At 39.8% G+C, this 19,040-nt stretch overlaps 1 protein-coding gene across 8 annotated transcripts in view; it reads left to right on the top strand.

Annotated features, from left to right (window-relative positions):
- The window catches only part of PPP3CA (protein phosphatase 3 catalytic subunit alpha), a 207,406-nt gene that overhangs the window by 176,563 nt on the left and 11,803 nt on the right, over positions 1-19,040 (top strand). For all 8 annotated transcript variants that reach the window (XM_064510526.1, XM_064510519.1, XM_064510524.1 and 5 more), the window contains 2 exons: positions 8,525-8,650; positions 11,035-11,109. In XM_064510526.1, the coding sequence (XP_064366596.1) occupies positions 8,525-8,650; positions 11,035-11,109 (201 nt within the window). The remainder of the gene's footprint in view (positions 1-8,524; positions 8,651-11,034; positions 11,110-19,040) is intronic.

The following is a 19,040-nucleotide window of genomic DNA, read 5'->3' as shown; positions in this document are numbered from 1 at the left end:
TCTAAAAGCTGCTGTGCAGTAAACTGTGGGGGAAGGAAATAGTTCACAGTTAGATAACAGGTTCAGTACATGTTGGTGTTCTCAAAATGCATGTTAACTTGTGGAAAAATTAATAAAACTGTTCTGCAGAAAACATCCAAGCAGAGCTGTCAGTAGCTGTTTTTGTAAAAGTGAATAATACAGAGGCTGTGCTAGCAACCTAAAAAGAGCAGGATGAAACAAGGGATGTGTTAATTTTCTTGGCAGCATCATTGCTCTTGGTGGAAAAATGTGTTTAGTTTCCGAGTTAGCTGTTTTGGGTAGAGCATAGGCCAATGAAATGTCTGTACAAGTAACGTGACTTAAAGCAGCGTTTTAACATCTCTTAATACATTGCGGCAGTTTTATGCACGCAAAGCCAAAGGGTTAACAACACGGGTTTTTGTTATGAAGGCAAAGATTAGATACAAATCAATGCTGATTTATAAAATTCAAGATGTTCAATTTCAACCCACAAAGTTTAGGCTGCAGACAGAAATGCCTTTCTGTTATGGCTGTTTCAGAACAGAGAGTCATTTTACTTGTTTCATGATGCTCAGCTGTGACAAATAGGCCTTAAACCTGGGGGAGAGTCTTTTCTGCTGAAAGTCTCTGCACTGGCTGCTGGGAGGTACTGATTAGGTGCAGTGATGGTCGAAGTTTGGATGCGCCCCTGAGGATACCTGGTCCGAGAGAGCAAATAAGCAGTGGTGTGAGATCAGCATCACTGGGCTGCTCTCTTTTAAAATACGACTTTTTGAAAATTCAGAGCCTGACCTTTAGTGGCTTTGTGATGCACTTCTGTTCAGTTTAAGTGGCTCCTTTTCTCCTGTTAGTTTTGATGCCTTGTTTCATGAGACTGATAGCAGTGGCTCTTGGCATTTAAAGTATATCATGCATCGTCTTTCACGCTGCGTTGCTCGTGCATCTTCATCTCAGTAGTGATTGGCTGCTCGTTTCCCTGCTCAAGGAAGAAAAACACTATCTTCCTAAATCAGTCAAAAAATGGCTGCTTGTTGGCTTCCTTGATTTGCAGCAGATAAATTAGAGTGCAAAGCTTTGGACTGATTGATTTCAGGAGGTGAAGGAAAGCTTGTCCATACTGAGATGTTACAGGAGAGTTGTTCTAGCTGCCTCACTGTGTTGGCACACAATCTGATTGATTTTAAACCAAATCATTCAGGCTTTTTGGTTGCTCTAAGTCAGTCTTTGGAAAGAAAGTTACTCTTCTGCTAGTAAGTGTCTTCCATTTCTACTATACATTCTTAGTATGCTTCTGGTTGTCACTTAGCTAATAAAATCATACTGCATAAATTCATGAGAGGCTCCATCTCCTAGTGGGGGTAGTAGTGTTCCAAGGTCATTTTTAAATGTGTTGCTGTTGAAAAAGCAGAAAGAAGCTAGCAATGCTCATTTTCTGTACCAGGTAGATAAGTTTTCCTACCTGCTAAAGCAGTCATACTACTTTACTTCTGCACAGCGTTTCAGAAGGCCTGGGCTTGGTAGCCAGCTTTAGGAGGAGGGTTTATTCAGTCCCAGCTGGAGAGGAGTCACTGGAATCAGGTATTTACTCAAAGAGCAGGAGAGAGGGAACTTCTCTAGAGCAAAAAAGAGATTTGGCAGGAGTAGTTGAAGATAAAGGACCCAAACAAGCTCACATTCAGCATATCTGCTGCTAATAGTGCTGTTATGGACCCTTTGCGTATGCTGACACACAGTACTGCTCTGACAAGGAAATCTCTCTTGGCTGCACTCTGCTGCTTTCTGGCACCGAAGGCGGTTTTCTGTATCCTTTTGGTTACTGGCCATGGCGTCTTGGCGGCTCTGAGAGTAATTTGTCATGTGGCTCCTGGTCCTGCAGCAACCCCAGCCCCCACAGCCGTGCAACTTTGGGCGCCAAAGTCGGGTTTTTGGATTCGGAGGTTAGCGGCAGGGGTTCCCTTTTGTAGTTAGTGGAGACAGAGAGACTTTTTAAGGGGGCCATTCAAAGACTCAGCCACTGCCTAGATACTGGGAGCCTCGTGTCTGTCCTCTTCCCAAGGCTATCCTCCTCCGCTGCTGTTGCGAGTGCCCTCCGTATGCATCCTAGGGGAGGGCACTGGCGAAGCGGAGGGATTTATACGTGTGTTTCTGTCAGCTTGCGAGGTTCTCTTCAGTGGTTTTGTAGTGTTCTCAAACTTTGTGCTCTCATTTATATTATTAAAAGGTTTAAAGATAAAAATAGTTGAAGACTACTAAAACTTGTTGCAAGAAATACTGGTACATTCCTGCTTTTCCAAGGCTATTCCTGGAGAGGATCAAAAATCCTCATGCAAGAAAACAAATGTTGTTTTGACTGTGCCAGTTAATTGTGACTTTGAGGCCCGTGAGGAAGGAAGGCTGTACTGATCCAGAAATCCTGAGCGAGCTGCATAAGTAAGTGCACCTTTATCCGTGGGTTCTCGGGTGCCCGTCGGCATGAGAAATTCTCTACAGCAACAGAGTAAACAGGTGCCAAAAATTACTGTATTCTGCGATGTGTTGTCCTTGTACAATATTTAAACTTTCATTCCAATATTTCAAATTTTAGTATCTTTTAATGCCTTAATTAGGACATGCTGTAATACTGTTCAGGCCTCAACAAAAAAATAGAGCGAGAAATTTTACAGAAGTGCTGCAGCGGCAGGCAATTTCATTTGTGACTTATTGGCAATACTTAATATTTTAGTGTCTGGCTGTCACTTCAGTATGTTCATGCTTTGTGGCTGAGTGAACAATTTTAACTGCTTTCTAAAGACAGACTATCTTTTGAACACTTTTAAAAGATTAAGGTTCACAGTGGTGAGAGAACCACCGGAGAATCCGAAGCTATTGAACAAAATAATGTGATGTCTCCCCCAACATTCCTCAAAGGGCATGTGGTGGTGCTGAAAGGAAAAGCAGATGATGAAGGAAAAGACGCAAAGAAAATAGGCAAGGCGGTGTGCAATACTGGAACAACCGAAAGAAGCTGTACATTGGTACAGCTCATTAACACAGCAGATAAGTAATGTATCAATGGAGTGCTTAGAAAGTACAAGCATGTGGTATTCCATAGACACATGGTAACCGAAATACTTAATCCAAACAGACCTAATGGGACAATTATTTTCATGTTGGAAAAAGGCAAAGTAACATGCCTAGAAGGAAACTAGACCAAGTGCATATGTCTGGTACAGGGACGATCTTTGAGAAATAATAGCACTTTGGGGGAAAGAAAAGTGGTGTAACCTTCTGTTTACCCTCTCAGTTTTCTTTAACACTTTATCACTGCTTCTGCTGAGGCCTTCTCATGGAAACAAAAGGTTTTAAAGAGCAGCTGTTACCGTATCCAGGCCATCTCGTTGCCAACCCAGAGAGGTTTGCTAGAAGTGATTTTTGTAGTCTGTTGATAAAATCCGGAGCACTGTTCCGCTATTTCTTTTGAAGACACAATAGTACATCTAAAATAAACATGTTCAGAATTCTTTAAAGGGTGATTTTCCTACTATAATTGGCACTACTTTTGTATTCTCTTATTTACATCATTACCGTGTAGAGTAAGTCATTTTTTCCTTTGATAACATTTAAACTCCTTAAGCATTTTTACTAAGCCTTATCCCTGACCTGTCTCAGGCAAGAAAACACTGTGGTTACTTAGCAACTCTGTTAGAGGAGAGAGCACTGTTCCCAATTGCACAGTTAATGCTGAAGTTAATTTGGCATTAAATCAGAAATTGAAATTCTTCATTACATGTGAAGAATTTGAGACCTTTCTCTGAGTACAGCTTTTATTTTCTAAAATCAGGATGAGTTTTCTGAAAATTTACATGTAAATTAGTTAACTAGTTTGTTAAAAACTATTTTGAGGTTGTTTATCTGAAATATGCACATGCTGAGGCTAGTATTTGAACCCTGCTTATTAATTTTTTTATCTGATGGAAATACTATCGATTGATTTATACTGAAAAATTACACAGCAGTTCTTGAAACAAGTTATTTAATGTCTTTGTGTAATTCTGATCTAGAGGTAATGCAGTTTAATGTTGGTGACCTTGCTAAAGGGCTTAATTCATCTTCCAATAGGTGGGCTTTGGAAGTGCTGTTTGAGATGCCGGGGGGGGATCTGAGACCTCCGCTGAGCGCTGGCAGATGCAGCACAGGAGTGACGGGTGGCTGTGCCCCCCTGGAGCAGGAGGCCAAGGGGGCGGGATACCCCAGGGCAGCTCAGATGGCAGGAGGTGCTCACGTTTGGGCAACTGAACTGACCCCAGGAACGTTAGACCTTTCTCCAGCTGTAGCTGAAGGAAAGAGGTGGTTTCTGACTTGCATGTTTTTTACCACCCCATGTTTCCTGCCTTAGGTACCAATGTTAAATGCTTAAAGCTAAACAGTATGAATGCCCCTCGCCTGCTTCATTATAGTGTTTCTTTTCATTCTAATGTAATTTCAGCATCTGATAGCTCAGTTTACTAGCATTAGAAAGAAGTATAATGTCATTTGGGATATCTGCACATCTTCACTTTACAAAACATTGGCTTCTAAAACTCGTTTACAACAGCGAGTACCAAAATTAGGTTAAAATGTGTGCGGCTGTTAAGAATAATAAAATAAGATTCCTGCTCTGGTTGGTGATTATAGACTATAAAACTGTGACTGGTGGTTTGGTCTGCTAGCGTTTATCTGACTCTAGATTTGGAAAGGAAAGTATGGGGATTGCAGTCTGGAATAATAAGCAACTGGTCTTGGAAACATTTGAGAGATTCAGATTTTCTCGAGTTACTGGTTTCCTAATCAAAGGAACCTCTTCCACTTCTCCCTGTCCCCTCGGCGAGATGCCGTGTGGCCTGTGGCCATGTGGCCTTCCAAAGATTCCTGCTCTTCCAGGGCAGCTGAGGCATCAGATTAACGTGGACAAGGGAGGGAGGCAGAGGTGAAACCCCCAAACTTTCCTGAGCCAACAGAGAATAAAACGGCTATGACCAGAAGAAACCAAGGTGCCAGAAAAGCTCAGATAAACTACTGAAATATCAGAGAAGCATTTTCTTCTTGATCCAGGTGCATTTTTCTTCTTTTGCTCATCAAATAATGTGCTTTTAAGCAGTAGTCAGAACTGGGTAATAGTAACAAGCAGGTTTGCTTAATGTTAAATATCAACTTTATTAGTAACCCAATAAAAATATTTAGTGTACATTGTATTTGTAAATTAGGAAGATCTTAAATTACAAATTCAGGAAAGTATTTGTGACACTGGTAACTCCTATACCTTACTTTATTCTTTTAAGAGCAGGTTTATCTTTGAAGACTTTAGTCCTTGTTACTATACTGCTCTGTTGTGCAGTATTATTTTCTTTCAAGTGGCTCTTGGTCATCTGTGAGGCTGTACAGGCCTTTTACAGAGGAGAATAGTTCTTAAAATACTGTTGTTGGAAGCTGCTTTTGCAAGATATTCAGGTATGTAAATTAATAAAGTGTAAAATTTTTTTAGGATGATCTCAAAATAAATTACCTTGCCTTAAAAAAACTAAAGCCATTTATATTTAGTTTAATGTTTTCCAACTGTTCTGTTTAGAGTTCAGGCTTTTTTAGGGACCAGTTTTAAAAGTTGCTTGTAAAATGATTAATTGAGTTTTCACAAAATTTAAAAACAAACTTGACGGATGAACTGAAGAAACAATGGGAAGGGAAACTATCTCAACTCCCTAATGTGATGGAGCTGAAATACCTTATATACAGCTTCTTAGTCCTTCTAAATGAATCTTCATATCCATTAAGTAGTCCTTTTTATATTTTTACTATGCAACTGCAACTTTTTTGTTTTTGAATTGTGGCTCTGTATGGAAAGAGAATGAATCTTGATCTGCCTTGGGTAATTTCAGACAAACACTGATGGGAATACTAAGACCGTTGACACTAGGTTTCTCATTTTTGCTAATAGCAATATTTAGCCATTTTTTATTTTATTGAAAAGCAGACTGGCTGCCACCTGTGCAACTGGAATGGGCACAAGTCAACTGTGGTTTATTTAAAATGAAGGATGCCGGACTGGCAAAAGATCATGCAAATATTAGCTAGCCGTTTTCTGTGTGCGTCAGTGAGTTGGCTTCAGAAACTCCCAGGTCACCTCCAGACTGTTGTCTGGCACAAAATGGAAGAGACTTAGGAACCTCTTCAGTTTTTTTAGGAGGCAACAATCAAGCACATTAAAAGAACAGTTTCACTGATTGACACCCTTTGATCAATGGAAAGGGACAAGTAATTAGAAGAAATTGTTCATCTCCTCCAAGCAATGTTGTAAGACACTGAGTTCATACATTACTGTGACCTGATGCAGTCATGCGACTTCTTTGCCAGTGGTGACTGTTCAGGAATCACAAGCTCCCGCAACAAAGTTTCTCACTGGGGAGGCACGATGGGGACAGCGGGAGAAAAGGGGAAAACAAAGCATGACACATCTTCGGCTCGGTATGCTTTTGACATGGTATCTCTGACATACTTTTAATTCTTACTCTTTCATCATTTATGAAGGTATTATCATGTGTATTGCTGCTTTGATTCATTTTTATTTAACTAAAGCTGAGGATGATCATTCTGAAGGTCACAGGTTACTAGATTTCGTCAGGATGGTTATTCATGGCTTTAAAAAGGCAAATTGAAACTTTAAATAAGTAAGTTATATACATGTCTCCTAATATATGAAGTATATGATCTCCAGAGTAAAAATTATTTGATGACAGCTCATCTACAGCTACAGAACTAGAATTGCATATGCTACAATGTGCTATTAAAAGCAGAACATAGCGAAATAGTGCAGTCTTTATCACTGTCTGCATGAGACTAAGCATCTGAGCTGGGATTACATTCAGAGCTGTGTGTAAATGCTAATAGTGAGTTGACCAGTGAATGTCATCTGAAGTTCATTGAGCTGTCTTTTAAAGACTGAAAATCCACCCTTATTTTTTCCACTAGATTTTTTTTTAACGAAAACGTAAAGCACCAGTACTTTTTACAGTGGATGGAAACTTCAGCTCTGTTGGCTGTCTCAGTCCCATGTTGATCAAAGATCTTGTCTGCAGTCTCTACTAATTGCATTGTTAAAAACTTTTATGTCTTTGTGTTGGCGATAGTAATGAGAGTCTTTGGTTTTAGGTGATCATCTGAAAATTATCTTTTTCTCCATTTCTCCATTTGTTGGAAGTCCATATTATTGAAAGCTCTCCCTCGATGTATTTTTTTTTAAAGCCAACAAGTAGACCTGTGATACCAAAAGCTGCTGCACCCACTCCCATTCTCTTTTTTTCCCCAGACAGTCTGAAAGAACTGACTTGAAGGTTGAGTAATCTACAGCACCCTAATAATCACTTATTGCTATGGCAGTTTTTCAAAGTGCCTAGAAGTCTAGATTTGCTGTGGAATGCTGGGCAAACTTCATGCTTTAGAAAGTGAGTTTTGATAAAGGCAGTTTATCTAGGCTTTTTGTGGATGTTATTTTATGTCATCTGCTACATTTTCAACAAACATTATTTTCCAGTATTAGTATTTTTCCACCCTCAACCAAATAGATATTTGCTTTTTCTTTCCTGCCTTCGCTCTCACTCCTTTCAGTTATACCCAAACCACAGTCAGCCTTTCTCTCTTTCATCTTATTTCTGTTAACTGCGCTGGGCCTCAGTACAACAATGGTCTCTTCTAGCAACAAATTGCTGTTCCATATTGATATGCTTTATAATATTTTGATTTGTTTTGTTCTGTTAATTTTAAACTGTTTTTCCAATATTAATCAGATCCTATTTCAGATAAACACCAGAAGTTCATTAGTACAATTTAGCACTGAAGTTGCTCAGGTGCTTTAAAAAGCATGAATTTATTTATGGCATAAATATCTGTATTTCTCCCCTTTAGCAGATGTAGTCTTATTTTTGTTTATGTTGAAGACTGTGACAAGAATGATATGAATTTTAAATGGTGCAAGACGAATCCTATTATTATGCATTCATATCAAAGGGAGCATAGTCTAGTGTGCGTAGCATTGAATAATGCGACAGGCAAGTATCATCAGCTCTACATTACTATGAATGAATTATGTTGAAAACGTTCGTTGAAAGAGTAGCATTCAAACTTGAAGTGATAAACACTTTTCTTTGCTGTCTCTACCATGTGGTTGTGAGGCACTCAGATAAGTATGTGAAATGGATGGCTGTGGATAGCATGCCTTATTCCCTGCTGGCGGCGAGTGCCAGAGCCTATGCGGGTGTTCACTCGGACAGACAGTTACTAGTTCACTTATCGACGCATCTTCGTACCAGGGAAAGCTGGTGACACGGCCTTCAGACTGGAAGTGGCTTGCGACCTCCTTATTAGAACTCTCAGTCAAGTGCTCCTGCTGGGCCGGGTGGTTGAAGGCTGGTGTGTAGCACCGAAGCTGTGAACACTATGAATGTTACTGGTCTGGGAGTGAGTCACGTGTGTAGCTGACAGCTTTTTGTTTTCTTTCCTTCCTCTCTTTTAGCTGCAGTATTGAAATACGAGAACAATGTCATGAATATCAGACAGTTCAACTGTTCCCCTCATCCATACTGGCTTCCAAATTTCATGGATGTGTTTACCTGGTCTTTGCCATTCGTGGGTGAGAAAGGTATGTGAATTTGCTGTGCTCATAGAAGCTACGAGATGGTTTGTTAGTCACTGTACGTGGCCCAGTTTATTTGAAATGACAGGAATAATTTGAAGACAGATCACTTGCTTTTGAGGATAAATCTGAAGAAACAGGCCTTGGAGAGGCAAGCAATTACCAGTAGCTAATCACGCTTCCCATATCTTTTATGATTTCCCCTCTTTCGAGGATATGATACCGTTGTTTCTGCTGTAGAAATAGGTTTATGGCGTTGCCGGCCAGAGATGAAATTTACTGAATAAAATTCTTGTGATTTGTTCATTTATAAACTCTTCAGTATTCTCTTGGATTTTGTTTACTGCTTGAGGAATATCCCATCAGGCTTCATTACTTCAAGGTTATGTCCTTATCCAGCTGACCTATCTTGATTAGATGATGATGTGTTGCTTTTTCACTAGTAAATACAGATCTGGTGAGGCTAACACTCACTCTGGTTAGCTGTTACTAGGATTAGGGAGATGGCAGGAAGGAAGAAGCTGCTCTTCAGCCCCTTCTCTGCCCAGAGCGTATGGTGCTTCATCCCTAGTGAGGAGAAGCTAAAGAACATAACTAATGTCTTATTGCAACATGATGCTCTTGATGTTGCCTGAAAACAGCTCCATGCTATGAAAGGCAAGCACACGAAAGGCGTGAAAGCACTGTGGTCTAACATATTAAATGAACACATAATGGCAAGCTGTTTAAACCTGGAGTCGTCTTATTTAAGCCTTGAGATGAAACTTGCTTTGATCCATCCATTTATAGTATATTGCTGTAACAGCAATTATTGCTAGAAAACTATAACAAACTCTTAAAAGCTGCTTGAAATAACAGTTCTCTCTTAATAGGCAACTAAAAGTACAGCCAGCTGCCACTCTTACATGCAGTCATGACCAGCTTTGTTTTCAGTTACTCTTTCATACTAGGAAGAGGCCACTGGGAACAAAACAGGTAGACAATAAAATATGGATTAACAAAGAGTAGGCAGCTGTTTCCACTAATGGAGATGTTACGTAATCCATGCTGATGCATCTTGTAGACTTTAGTGAAGCAGATAATATGCTTTCATTTTCTTAGGCCTAGTTTTTTAGGATGGGCCTGTTCTCTAAGTATGTTGTGGTTCTGAGCAATAGGTTTCCCATCTTCTCAGGAGAGGCTGCAGACCACATAGTAGGATTTAGCGAGCTTCTGAGACCATGAACGTTTCCATTTTTTTCTCCTTTGTGACTTCCCAGTGGTCACCCTTGCCAATAGTTTGGAAATTTTGAAGCCCTGGAAGGGGGGAGAAGGAGGTGAAATCCATGTTTTCCCTTTCTCTGCAAAATAAAACTCATGAATATAAGAGTTGATGCTCTACACGGCTTTTTATTTATTTCTTTTTTTATAGATTTTTCCCCTCAAAGGCCAATCAAGGTAGGAAGTTGTTAGTTACACTGGTCATTGTTAGTGTGGAAAGTCTTTCCACTAATACTGTCAGAGGAAGATATTAAATCCTTCACTAATTTAGGAAAAACATAGTTTTGTCCCACCCTTCTAATTTGCCAAACCATCATATTTGTCACAGAAGAAGATTTTAATAACCACTTGATTTAAAAAATGTAAACTTTCAGCCTGTCTAGCTGCTGCAAGTTTAGACGTGCTTGGTAACCCTTTTAATGATGCTTATTACACGTAGATGTAGTGAAGTTTTTAATCTGTCTGCTAATGATTTCACATTTTACCTCATAACTTTGATTTTTGGATCTCTAAATTCTATTTCCTCGGTTGTGATTTTGGGTTTTTTGGCTGTTCTTGCGCTGTGTGCTCTCCAGTTAGTTTCTTACTGTTGCCTTTTCCAAAAATGGCAGTTCAGGTGCAGCCTGAGGTTGACCCTTCAGTGCACAAGTTGCAAAGTAAGCAAGCTGAACATATTGTGAACATACCAATAATGACATTTCTATCCATACTACTTGTCCTTCCTGGATTTCAAGGGATGCGGCCAATCTATAGTCCAGGTTAAGTGAAAGGCAAAAATTTGTTTAGGGGGAGAAAAGCGTTACCTAGTTGTCTGACAGTGGCAAAAAGAGAGATCATAAACACATGTTTTTTTGTTTTTTTGTTTTTTTTTAAAGGTTAGTTTGTTGTGGTGTTTGGTATTTTTGGATCAACTGTTTATTGAAACATATACAAACAGCCCTTTTATCAACTACACAAGATCCTCCGATTCAAGGTTGTATTACTACATGCATAAAATGAGGTCCACGTTGTTTAAAAACTGGTTGCCATCTGTATACTGAGTTTTCATTAACACTACTACACCTACAGTTTGCTCTCTGGCAGACCAGTGAAACTAAGTATCAACATCTTGCATTTGTTTCCCATTCCAGTGACAGAGATGCTGGTAAATGTGCTGAACATCTGCTCAGATGATGAACTGGGGACAGAGGAAGACGGTTTTGATGGTAAGAGCCTTCTGCCTTTGGTTGAGATTGCTTGCCTTGAAACTACTCTAGAAGTTTATTTACTAACCCTGGGATAATTCTCTGGATCCCATTTAAGTTCTGGGCTGCTCAAAGCAACTCTTGTGCTAGACTCCAGTGGATTTGCTTACTGCATGTTTTGGAAAGAATTAATGTAACTTTTGCCCCATTCTAACCCCAGCCAAAAGTACAAATCTTTTCCCGGTCCAGCTTTTTTGGTATTAAAGAAAATGTATTTCCTTCTATGTAATCTGGGTTGTGTTGTCTTGAAGGGGTCAGCTGTTGATTTAATGCACGATATCCTAGTGATTCCAATAGAAAGTTTCATTGAATCGATGAAATAATCTGATCTGGAGCAATTATCTTTCCTGCAGCAATACTTCCAAAATGTAGGTGCTACAACTTTGGAAAAATAGTACTTGAAATATTTTATTAATCAGAAAACACTTTTAGTACAATTGTGTATTTCCAAGTCTTTAAGAATCAATATAAGCATTAAAAAGTCAACGTATGCAAACACAAAGACTGTTGTTTCTGCTTAAAAAAAAGAGGAATGTCACTTGTGTTGTCACTTGGTCTGGAATCTATGGGATGATAAGTTACCTCGTACCTGTTGGTTCCATTGTACGGGTTATTTTATATCTGGGGTTTCTCAGAAGTACATTTATTCTGTCAGCCATTATTTTCTGTTACAACTGTATAAGAGTAAATGGCAGTTCTCCAGAATCTTCTTTGGAACAAATTCCATGCGTTCCTAATGTTCTTGCTATGAATGTTTTCTGCCTTAAAAAAAAAAAAAAAAAAAAAAAGAGAGAGAGAGAGAGAGAAAGAGCAGGAAATATTAAAATGCTAAAAAAGAATTTTGAAAAACATAGCTTCACAAAGCAACCAATGGAAATAATCTCAACATGTTTGTGGGTAAAATGAAAGAAAGGGACAATGAAGAACTTTTAAGACAGACAAATATTTAATGAAATTGTAATTAATAGTTAATAAGTAAAATTCTCAGAGTTTTTATAAAAGGATCTATATCACAGATTTTTCCTTTGTGATGGGAAGGAAGGGTATAGATTATAGCGCTTTGTATTTACTCTGAAAAGGCAAGCAGAAGTCCCCTGTTCTGCCACAGCTACGGAGTGTGGACATGAGCAATTATCTTGCAGGACTCAGGACAAAAACTGAATTTATTGAAACCAGTAATCAGTGCAGAGAAGAAAACACCTGTTTGAATACTGTGCCCAATTTTTTCTCATGAAATTTAAATAAGTAGCTACTGTGTAATTAAAGCAGTGTGTGAAACAGTATGGAAGCATACAATGAGTAAAAACTGTGTCAAATTAAATACAGTAGCAACAGACCTATGTGCTTAAAATCGCTGGCTCAGGAAAGCTCTTAAGCACAGGCTGAAATCTCACTGAATTCAAGGCCAAAGCAAAGGTTTTATGAGGAGGATTTTTAAGTGAATTCAGCCTTGGCCTAACATTTTCTTTTAAAGTTGCACTATAAACTTCCATTGACACTAAATAGAGCACGGATAGGCCAATGCCAAATCTTTTGGACCTCTTCTCAAATTTTACTGTGAGTGTCTGTGTTCCCACGTGGAAGTTACAGTCCAGCAGCATGTTTTCACGGTCACAAACAGAGAGACGTCAGGGGTCTTTCAGGACACGAGCTTCCTGTAGCCTACAATCCTGCAGCATCTAGAAAACAAACTCCCTCCAGCTATAAGAAGTCTGTATTGCCTGTGTTGCTTCCGGGCTGTGCGTTGCGAGGAGCGTGAACCAGCCGTCCCCCCCGGGGGCTTTCCCGAGGCACCCTGCCCGGCGCGGGCTTCGCAGCGCTACGGGTGCCAGAGCAGGAAGGCGAGCTGAAATCCTCTGGCCTCGCACGTGTCTGGACTGCCGAGTTTTATCCAGCAGCATTAAAATATCTACCTGAGGAGTAATTAAAGAATTCCTGGTACTGTAATATTTAATATTGTGGTCTAAATCAACTCAGAGACTTGTCTGGATGAACACTTTCTCTGTGTAAAACATTGTGGTAAGGAAGCTATTGGAAATTCACAGGAAGGTGTAGCTAGAAGCAGATTTGGCATGTGTTCGTGTCCGTGTCCCTGGATAGTCCACTGATAGCCGTCGAATGGAGACGATGGCCTTGATCCTGCAATGTGCTCGGGGGATGCCCTCCTACCTACCTTCCTCACTGGAAGCAGTAGGCCTGTGTGTGGATGGACTTGTGGAAGAGATTGAAGGATTCACGGATAAAAGTAGATTTGAGAGTTGATTCAAATTTAATGGAGGCTGATATTTAATGATTTCCTGGTGCCCTCTGGGTTATTATATGTATTACAAGGGCAAATCATCTTTTTCTCAGAGATAGCTGTTTCCTCTCTTTTTCCTTATTTTTTCTTCAATCCTTTCCTTTTTGGGGAGGGGAAGTACAAGATATGTTTCATTTGTGTTCTTGATGAAACAGACTGAAATGATTATCAGTTTATAACTGTTTCTGTAAGGGCTGCATATTGACAGCCTTGTAGTGGATCAACATTGCTACTATTTTTCTTTGATAATTTTTGTCTAGCTCCTTTGGAGAACTTCAGTGGCACAGTCCTTTTCGCCTGCTGACATTTTTCTTTAGCCTGATAGAAATGCCTGATATCTGCAACAGCAGATGCCTTTTGTTTGATGAAATGATTCCTTTAAACCATCACTTATTTTTGTATCATCTGTAGTTTTCAGGGCTTGCTGCTGATTTCCTTTCTCTCCTTGCAGTTTGAACATGCCCTGACCTGGGTTCCCACATGTAATGAGAATGATCCATCACTATGGTTTGCACTGATCATTCATTTGTTACCTTCTCTTACACTTTCTTGCCCTCTGTCTTCCCCTCTCACTTTTCCCTTCAAAACAAAACCCCATCAATATTGCCTGACCTCACTGCATGGTGTTCTTGTGAGCCATTTTTTGATCTGAGTCATGCATGTTGCATCTAGCCCTGAGCAGGATGTTAGACAGCATGTATTCATTTTTTTTTTCTCCCCCCTTAAGGAGATACCTCTGTGGTGATCTGATCAATTTACTGTAGGCAGTTTGTGCGTATACTTCAGTGGGAGAGAGGACCTCAATAGCAATCGTAGTGCCCTTTAGCTGTATCTCCCTGGTGGCCTGTATTGGCCTTTTGGTTTTGCTTGCTTTAAAAATGAGAGGATATGGTATCTCAAGTTTTCTTATCTCTGATAATTTCCTCTTGTACTTTTTCTTTCCTGTTTGCTATGGTGGTTGCAGTATAATCTGATCCAGCAAAAATGTCTTGGGTGCACATCAGCTAGTGTGCTGTATGGTTTGTGCATCAAATGTATTGCTTAGCAACAGGAGCTACAAATACTTCTATCTAGCCAGCATATAGTCAGAATCCTGTTGTATTTTAATTAGTAACATTTCTGGCCTCATGCATTTGATTGAAAAACTAAGCTGCTAATTAAAAGGGTGCAATAATACAATAGACAACTTGACACAAATGCTCTGCTTGCTCTGTATGCATCACTATCATGACTTGGCATAAAGATCCTTCTTAATTACCTGCATTAATTTTCCTACTGCCTTCAATGTTGTAGCTCACAGCCTTCTCATGGAAAAGCAACTGTCGTAGTGCTAGTTGCAGCCTTTCTTTCTCAGCTGGGATACAGCTTCCTCAGGAAAGTGCTGTACTCTGAGACTAAACCAAATTACCAAGTCAAATGTGTCTTGCTGATCAAAACCTGGGTGTACAGTGGACAGTAACTTAGGAAATTCGCCACAGCTCTTCAGCACAACAGACTATACCCAGGACGAGCTCTGCAGCAACTAGCATGCAGGCTGAATTAGCAATAGCAAAGGCCCCTTCCTCAGGTGCCAGTTACTCACCAACACCTCAGTAAGAGCATTCATGTTACTGGCTATGCAAGTGAGAGTCTCTTAGCTTTTAAATCAGTTAACTTCTAACTAGGAGAGGAATGGGGGTTATTTTTCATTGTTTTATGTTTGTTCTTACTCAAAACCAGCAAGGTTAGGCTACAGTGCCTACTTTGTGGTTTCATGACAGAGGGATGTTTTAACGTTGTGGTTTATCTCTCTTTTTGACAGGAATAGTTGTTTCTATGCCCGAAGTGTTTCTTGTGAGCACACAAGGAACCTTAGTGTGCTCTTCCTCTGAAACGTGAATGGGCAGCGTTCCTAAAATATGGGTCATGGTACAGCTGGGCCTGGCCTCTTGGGTGCTGCACTTTTGTTGCTCTGAAAAGTATTTGACTTTAAAATGAAATACCTTGCACTACAATCGTCACTTGCATTTGATGACTATAAACTGCTTGATCATTCTGTTAAATGCATGTGTGTGGTGTATAATGCTAGTTTTGGTAGCAGCAGCGCACATGTCTGTGATGGTGAGCTGTTCTGTCAGATATCTCACATAAATAAACCGGAGGAATTGGCTCCTGATATTTGTGAGGAAAAGGTGTTGGCAGTTAGGCATACCCCGAGAAAACCGTGGGGGTCTTTTAGTTTCTGTTGCTTTTTTAGAAGTGGTTCAGCCTCTTCAGAGCAGTTGCAATAATGTGGAAGAAAGTGTGCGCTGAAGGGATGGCAGGACCAAGGTGGTGCTTAGCTGCATGTTAGCTTCCTGCACAGTCTACTAACAAGGCTTTAAGTTGAAAATTTTTTCCCTTTTTTTTTCCCATAGTTCTCCATCTATTTCTTTCCTTTTGGATGTTCCCTACCTAATTTGTTTCTTTTCTGTTTTTCAGGCTTTACTTAAACATTGCGTTTCCATTGATGTTGTCAAATGTTCTTTATTATTTTTTGTTTTCATTCTACAACCATCACTGATCTTTTTCTTTCCCCCTCCCTTTTGGAACCCTTAAGAAGATCCCATTTATGCACAGAAGAAAGGTATTTAATAAGATAAAGGGCTTAAGTTTCATTAATTTGCTTTTGCATCACTTTCCTAATGCTTAATTATGTCATGTAATATATTAGGATACCATTGAGAAAGATTTTGCTTTGGTTTCTTTACTCAGTATCATTATCATTCCCTATTCATCCCTACATCTTGGAATATTTTCAGAGTTTATAGACATTTTTCACTGTTCTGCTTCTTAATCTGAAGGTCTAAATTACATTTTACATAAGAAATCCTACCAAAATCCTATCCAGCTTGCAAGATGTGTCTGGATGCTAAAAATCCAGAATCCAGAAAAAATGGTTAAATTACTGAAGAAGTAAGATTCAAAGCTTGTTTTTTTTCCTCCCATTCCTCCAAATAATTTTTCTCCTCCAATTTTAACTTCAGTTGTGTTTGTGATATTTTTAATTTTTTAAGTTCTCTTCATGCAAATATGGTTTAAGATATTGAAAGAAAAGTAAAATTTAAGGGGATATCAAACCATGTTTGCAAAGGCTAAATTTAACCATTTTATCCATAGTCATTTCTTTGGCTGTGACCCATTTTCTTTCATGTAAGTGTACGTTTAGGTCTAGCTGAAGTAATTCAATAAAGCTTCACAGTCATGGTGAATTTCACGGTACTGACTTGGAGTAGTCACAATGGAAGTGTGAGTCTAAGAATTATGTATATGTAATTATGGAATCCAAATAGTGTTATGTTAGGTGCTTTCAGTCAAAACTAACATAGCAATATTGCATTGTGAATATCAGATTTTTTTGGTGACATTTTGAGAAAATATTTAGCAAATAATTTTAAATAAAACCAAATAAGATAATCATTAGCATTGATTAGAGAACAGAAGATATTTTAAATCATTTAAGTCTTAGCATAACGTTAGTAGCTTTTTATGTGTAGTTGTCAGAAGGTAGTCACTGTGGGCCTATTGTGTTTCACGGTTAAGTACATTTTTTCATTCCTATTTTATATTTACAAGAAAGGCTATTGTATTTTACTTCAGTAATAAGTTATATTTCCAGTGGTTAGTTCTCAGCTCTTTCTTCTGAAATATTAAATAGTGGCTGAAAACGGTCAACTATACTTACAAGATCAGCTAGAGCAGTGCAGGTTTGTAAGAAACAAAGGAACGGGGATAGTGAGACCTGAATAAAGGTAGTTAGTGTTTAAGTGAGGAGTTTTGCTTCCAGAGAAGAAAAGGAGTGAAAACCATATCTGTCTTGAGAATATAGTTCAGTGAGATTGTAGTAGTTGAGGCAGGAATGTATTTCCTCTATTTCCTGAGGGCCTAACTGAATTGTTGCTGTTTAATTTCAATTTTTCATTAAGGTTTTACTAATACAGTAAATACAATCTAGTTACAGCTACCTTTTCTCTCACTCTTTATTGTCTAGAATTATGAATTTATGCCTAGGACTAGCTTTCTATTTGAAAGACATCCTTCTGAGCAGAGCTTTCGTTCTGAACGTCAAGATAGAGACTCCAGATCTCAGGACAGATCAGGGGGACAACTAGAAACGCCTGGAAATAATGCATTGCGTTTTAATAGCTGAAAAGGCAAAATCTGCATGCTTGATGATAAGAAATCTAGTTTCTGCTCCTCAAAATGTACAGAACCATAGCAGTAGATATGCACGCAGTTATCAACCTTTGCGCATGCAAGCCATGCTGCCCGTGGGTGCGTGCCGGGGAGCTCGTGGGCCCTGTTTGCGTGTGGCCAGCTGTGGTGCGCACAGCTTCACAACGCTGCTGCGGGGAGCTCCGCCGGCAGCTAGCAAGCTCACAGCTATGAAGCTATAAAGTTTATAAAACTTGTCCCTGGCACTGTTTGGGGTTAAACTTAATCTCCACCCCAATATTACATAATGCAGTGAAAATCATCCTTGGTTTTTATGTCATTATCTGCGATACTTGTTCTTTTGGTTACATAGCTTGCTTTTGAAGAGCTGTAGGATTTAGGAGTTGAGCTTAGGTTCAGTTTGGAAAGTTTTGAGAAGGAGGATTGTTTGTTTTGAAATGAAGCACAGAAAAAATTGGACATCCATTTCACCTCATCTAAAATCCTAGATACCAGCCAAGCCACCTAGTCACCTGGGAAATACCATTAAGTAATCTTGGTGTTTTCAGTAGTCGCCTCAAACTGTTACAAGTTTAATTGTAATTGAGAAATTTGCAGGAAAGCAGGTAACAGCGCTTGATAATAGAAGCATGGGGCTGCTCTCAGCAGAGGTGTTTGGAGAAAACGGGAAGCGTAAGAGTTATCTCCCAGTCGGTGCTCAGCGAATCTGCTGCGCAGCACGGTCGGAGCTCCCCGTTGTCTGCAGGAGGGCCGAAACTGCGCGGAGGAGGCTGCACGGGAGACACTGGTGCCGCTGCAGCAATCTGGCATTTGGCCTGTGAACTCAGCGGAGCTGGTACTTCACTCTGACTGCTTTCGGCCGAAGCCACTTTGTGCTCGAAATGTACTGAAGGAGGGTCTGCTTAGGGGGGCCCATAGGTGTCTCGCTCGCAGCTTTTCATCTCCTGCATCCCTCACCGGCAGCACCTCGCTTCTCTGTCCCGGTGCCGATGGCAGCTTAGCTCCTCCTCTTCCTCGCCTCCCCTCAGCACTGTCTTCACTGCCAGCATCAGTGCCACAGGTTTTGGCCTTTCCTGCCATTTGAGCCCCAGTGATGGATCCAACTTAATGAAATGGATGAATTTTTTAAGAATCGAAGACAGAAATTTTCATTTTGTCCTTGAATTCTGGGACAGCAAGAGTGAAGTGTTATTTTGATGTAGTATTTTTCTGGCTGCACTCTTGAACCACTGAGATAAAGTTGTCAGACAGCACCCATAGGAGCCACACTTACCTTTCCTTCTGCAGTCTGGGGAGAAATCCCTATGACCTCGGTGGTTATGACTTTGATTATTAACTGAAGCTGTTTTACTTGGTGTAATGTAGCATTTCTTGCAGAGCAGGATTTTTCCGTATTAAA

This window comes from Dromaius novaehollandiae, chromosome 4 (genome assembly GCF_036370855.1).
Source record: "Dromaius novaehollandiae isolate bDroNov1 chromosome 4, bDroNov1.hap1, whole genome shotgun sequence".
Lineage (NCBI taxonomy): Eukaryota > Metazoa > Chordata > Aves > Casuariiformes > Dromaiidae > Dromaius > Dromaius novaehollandiae.
Note: the sequence above shows the minus strand (reverse complement) of the source record. Positions and strands in the feature narration are given on the sequence as shown.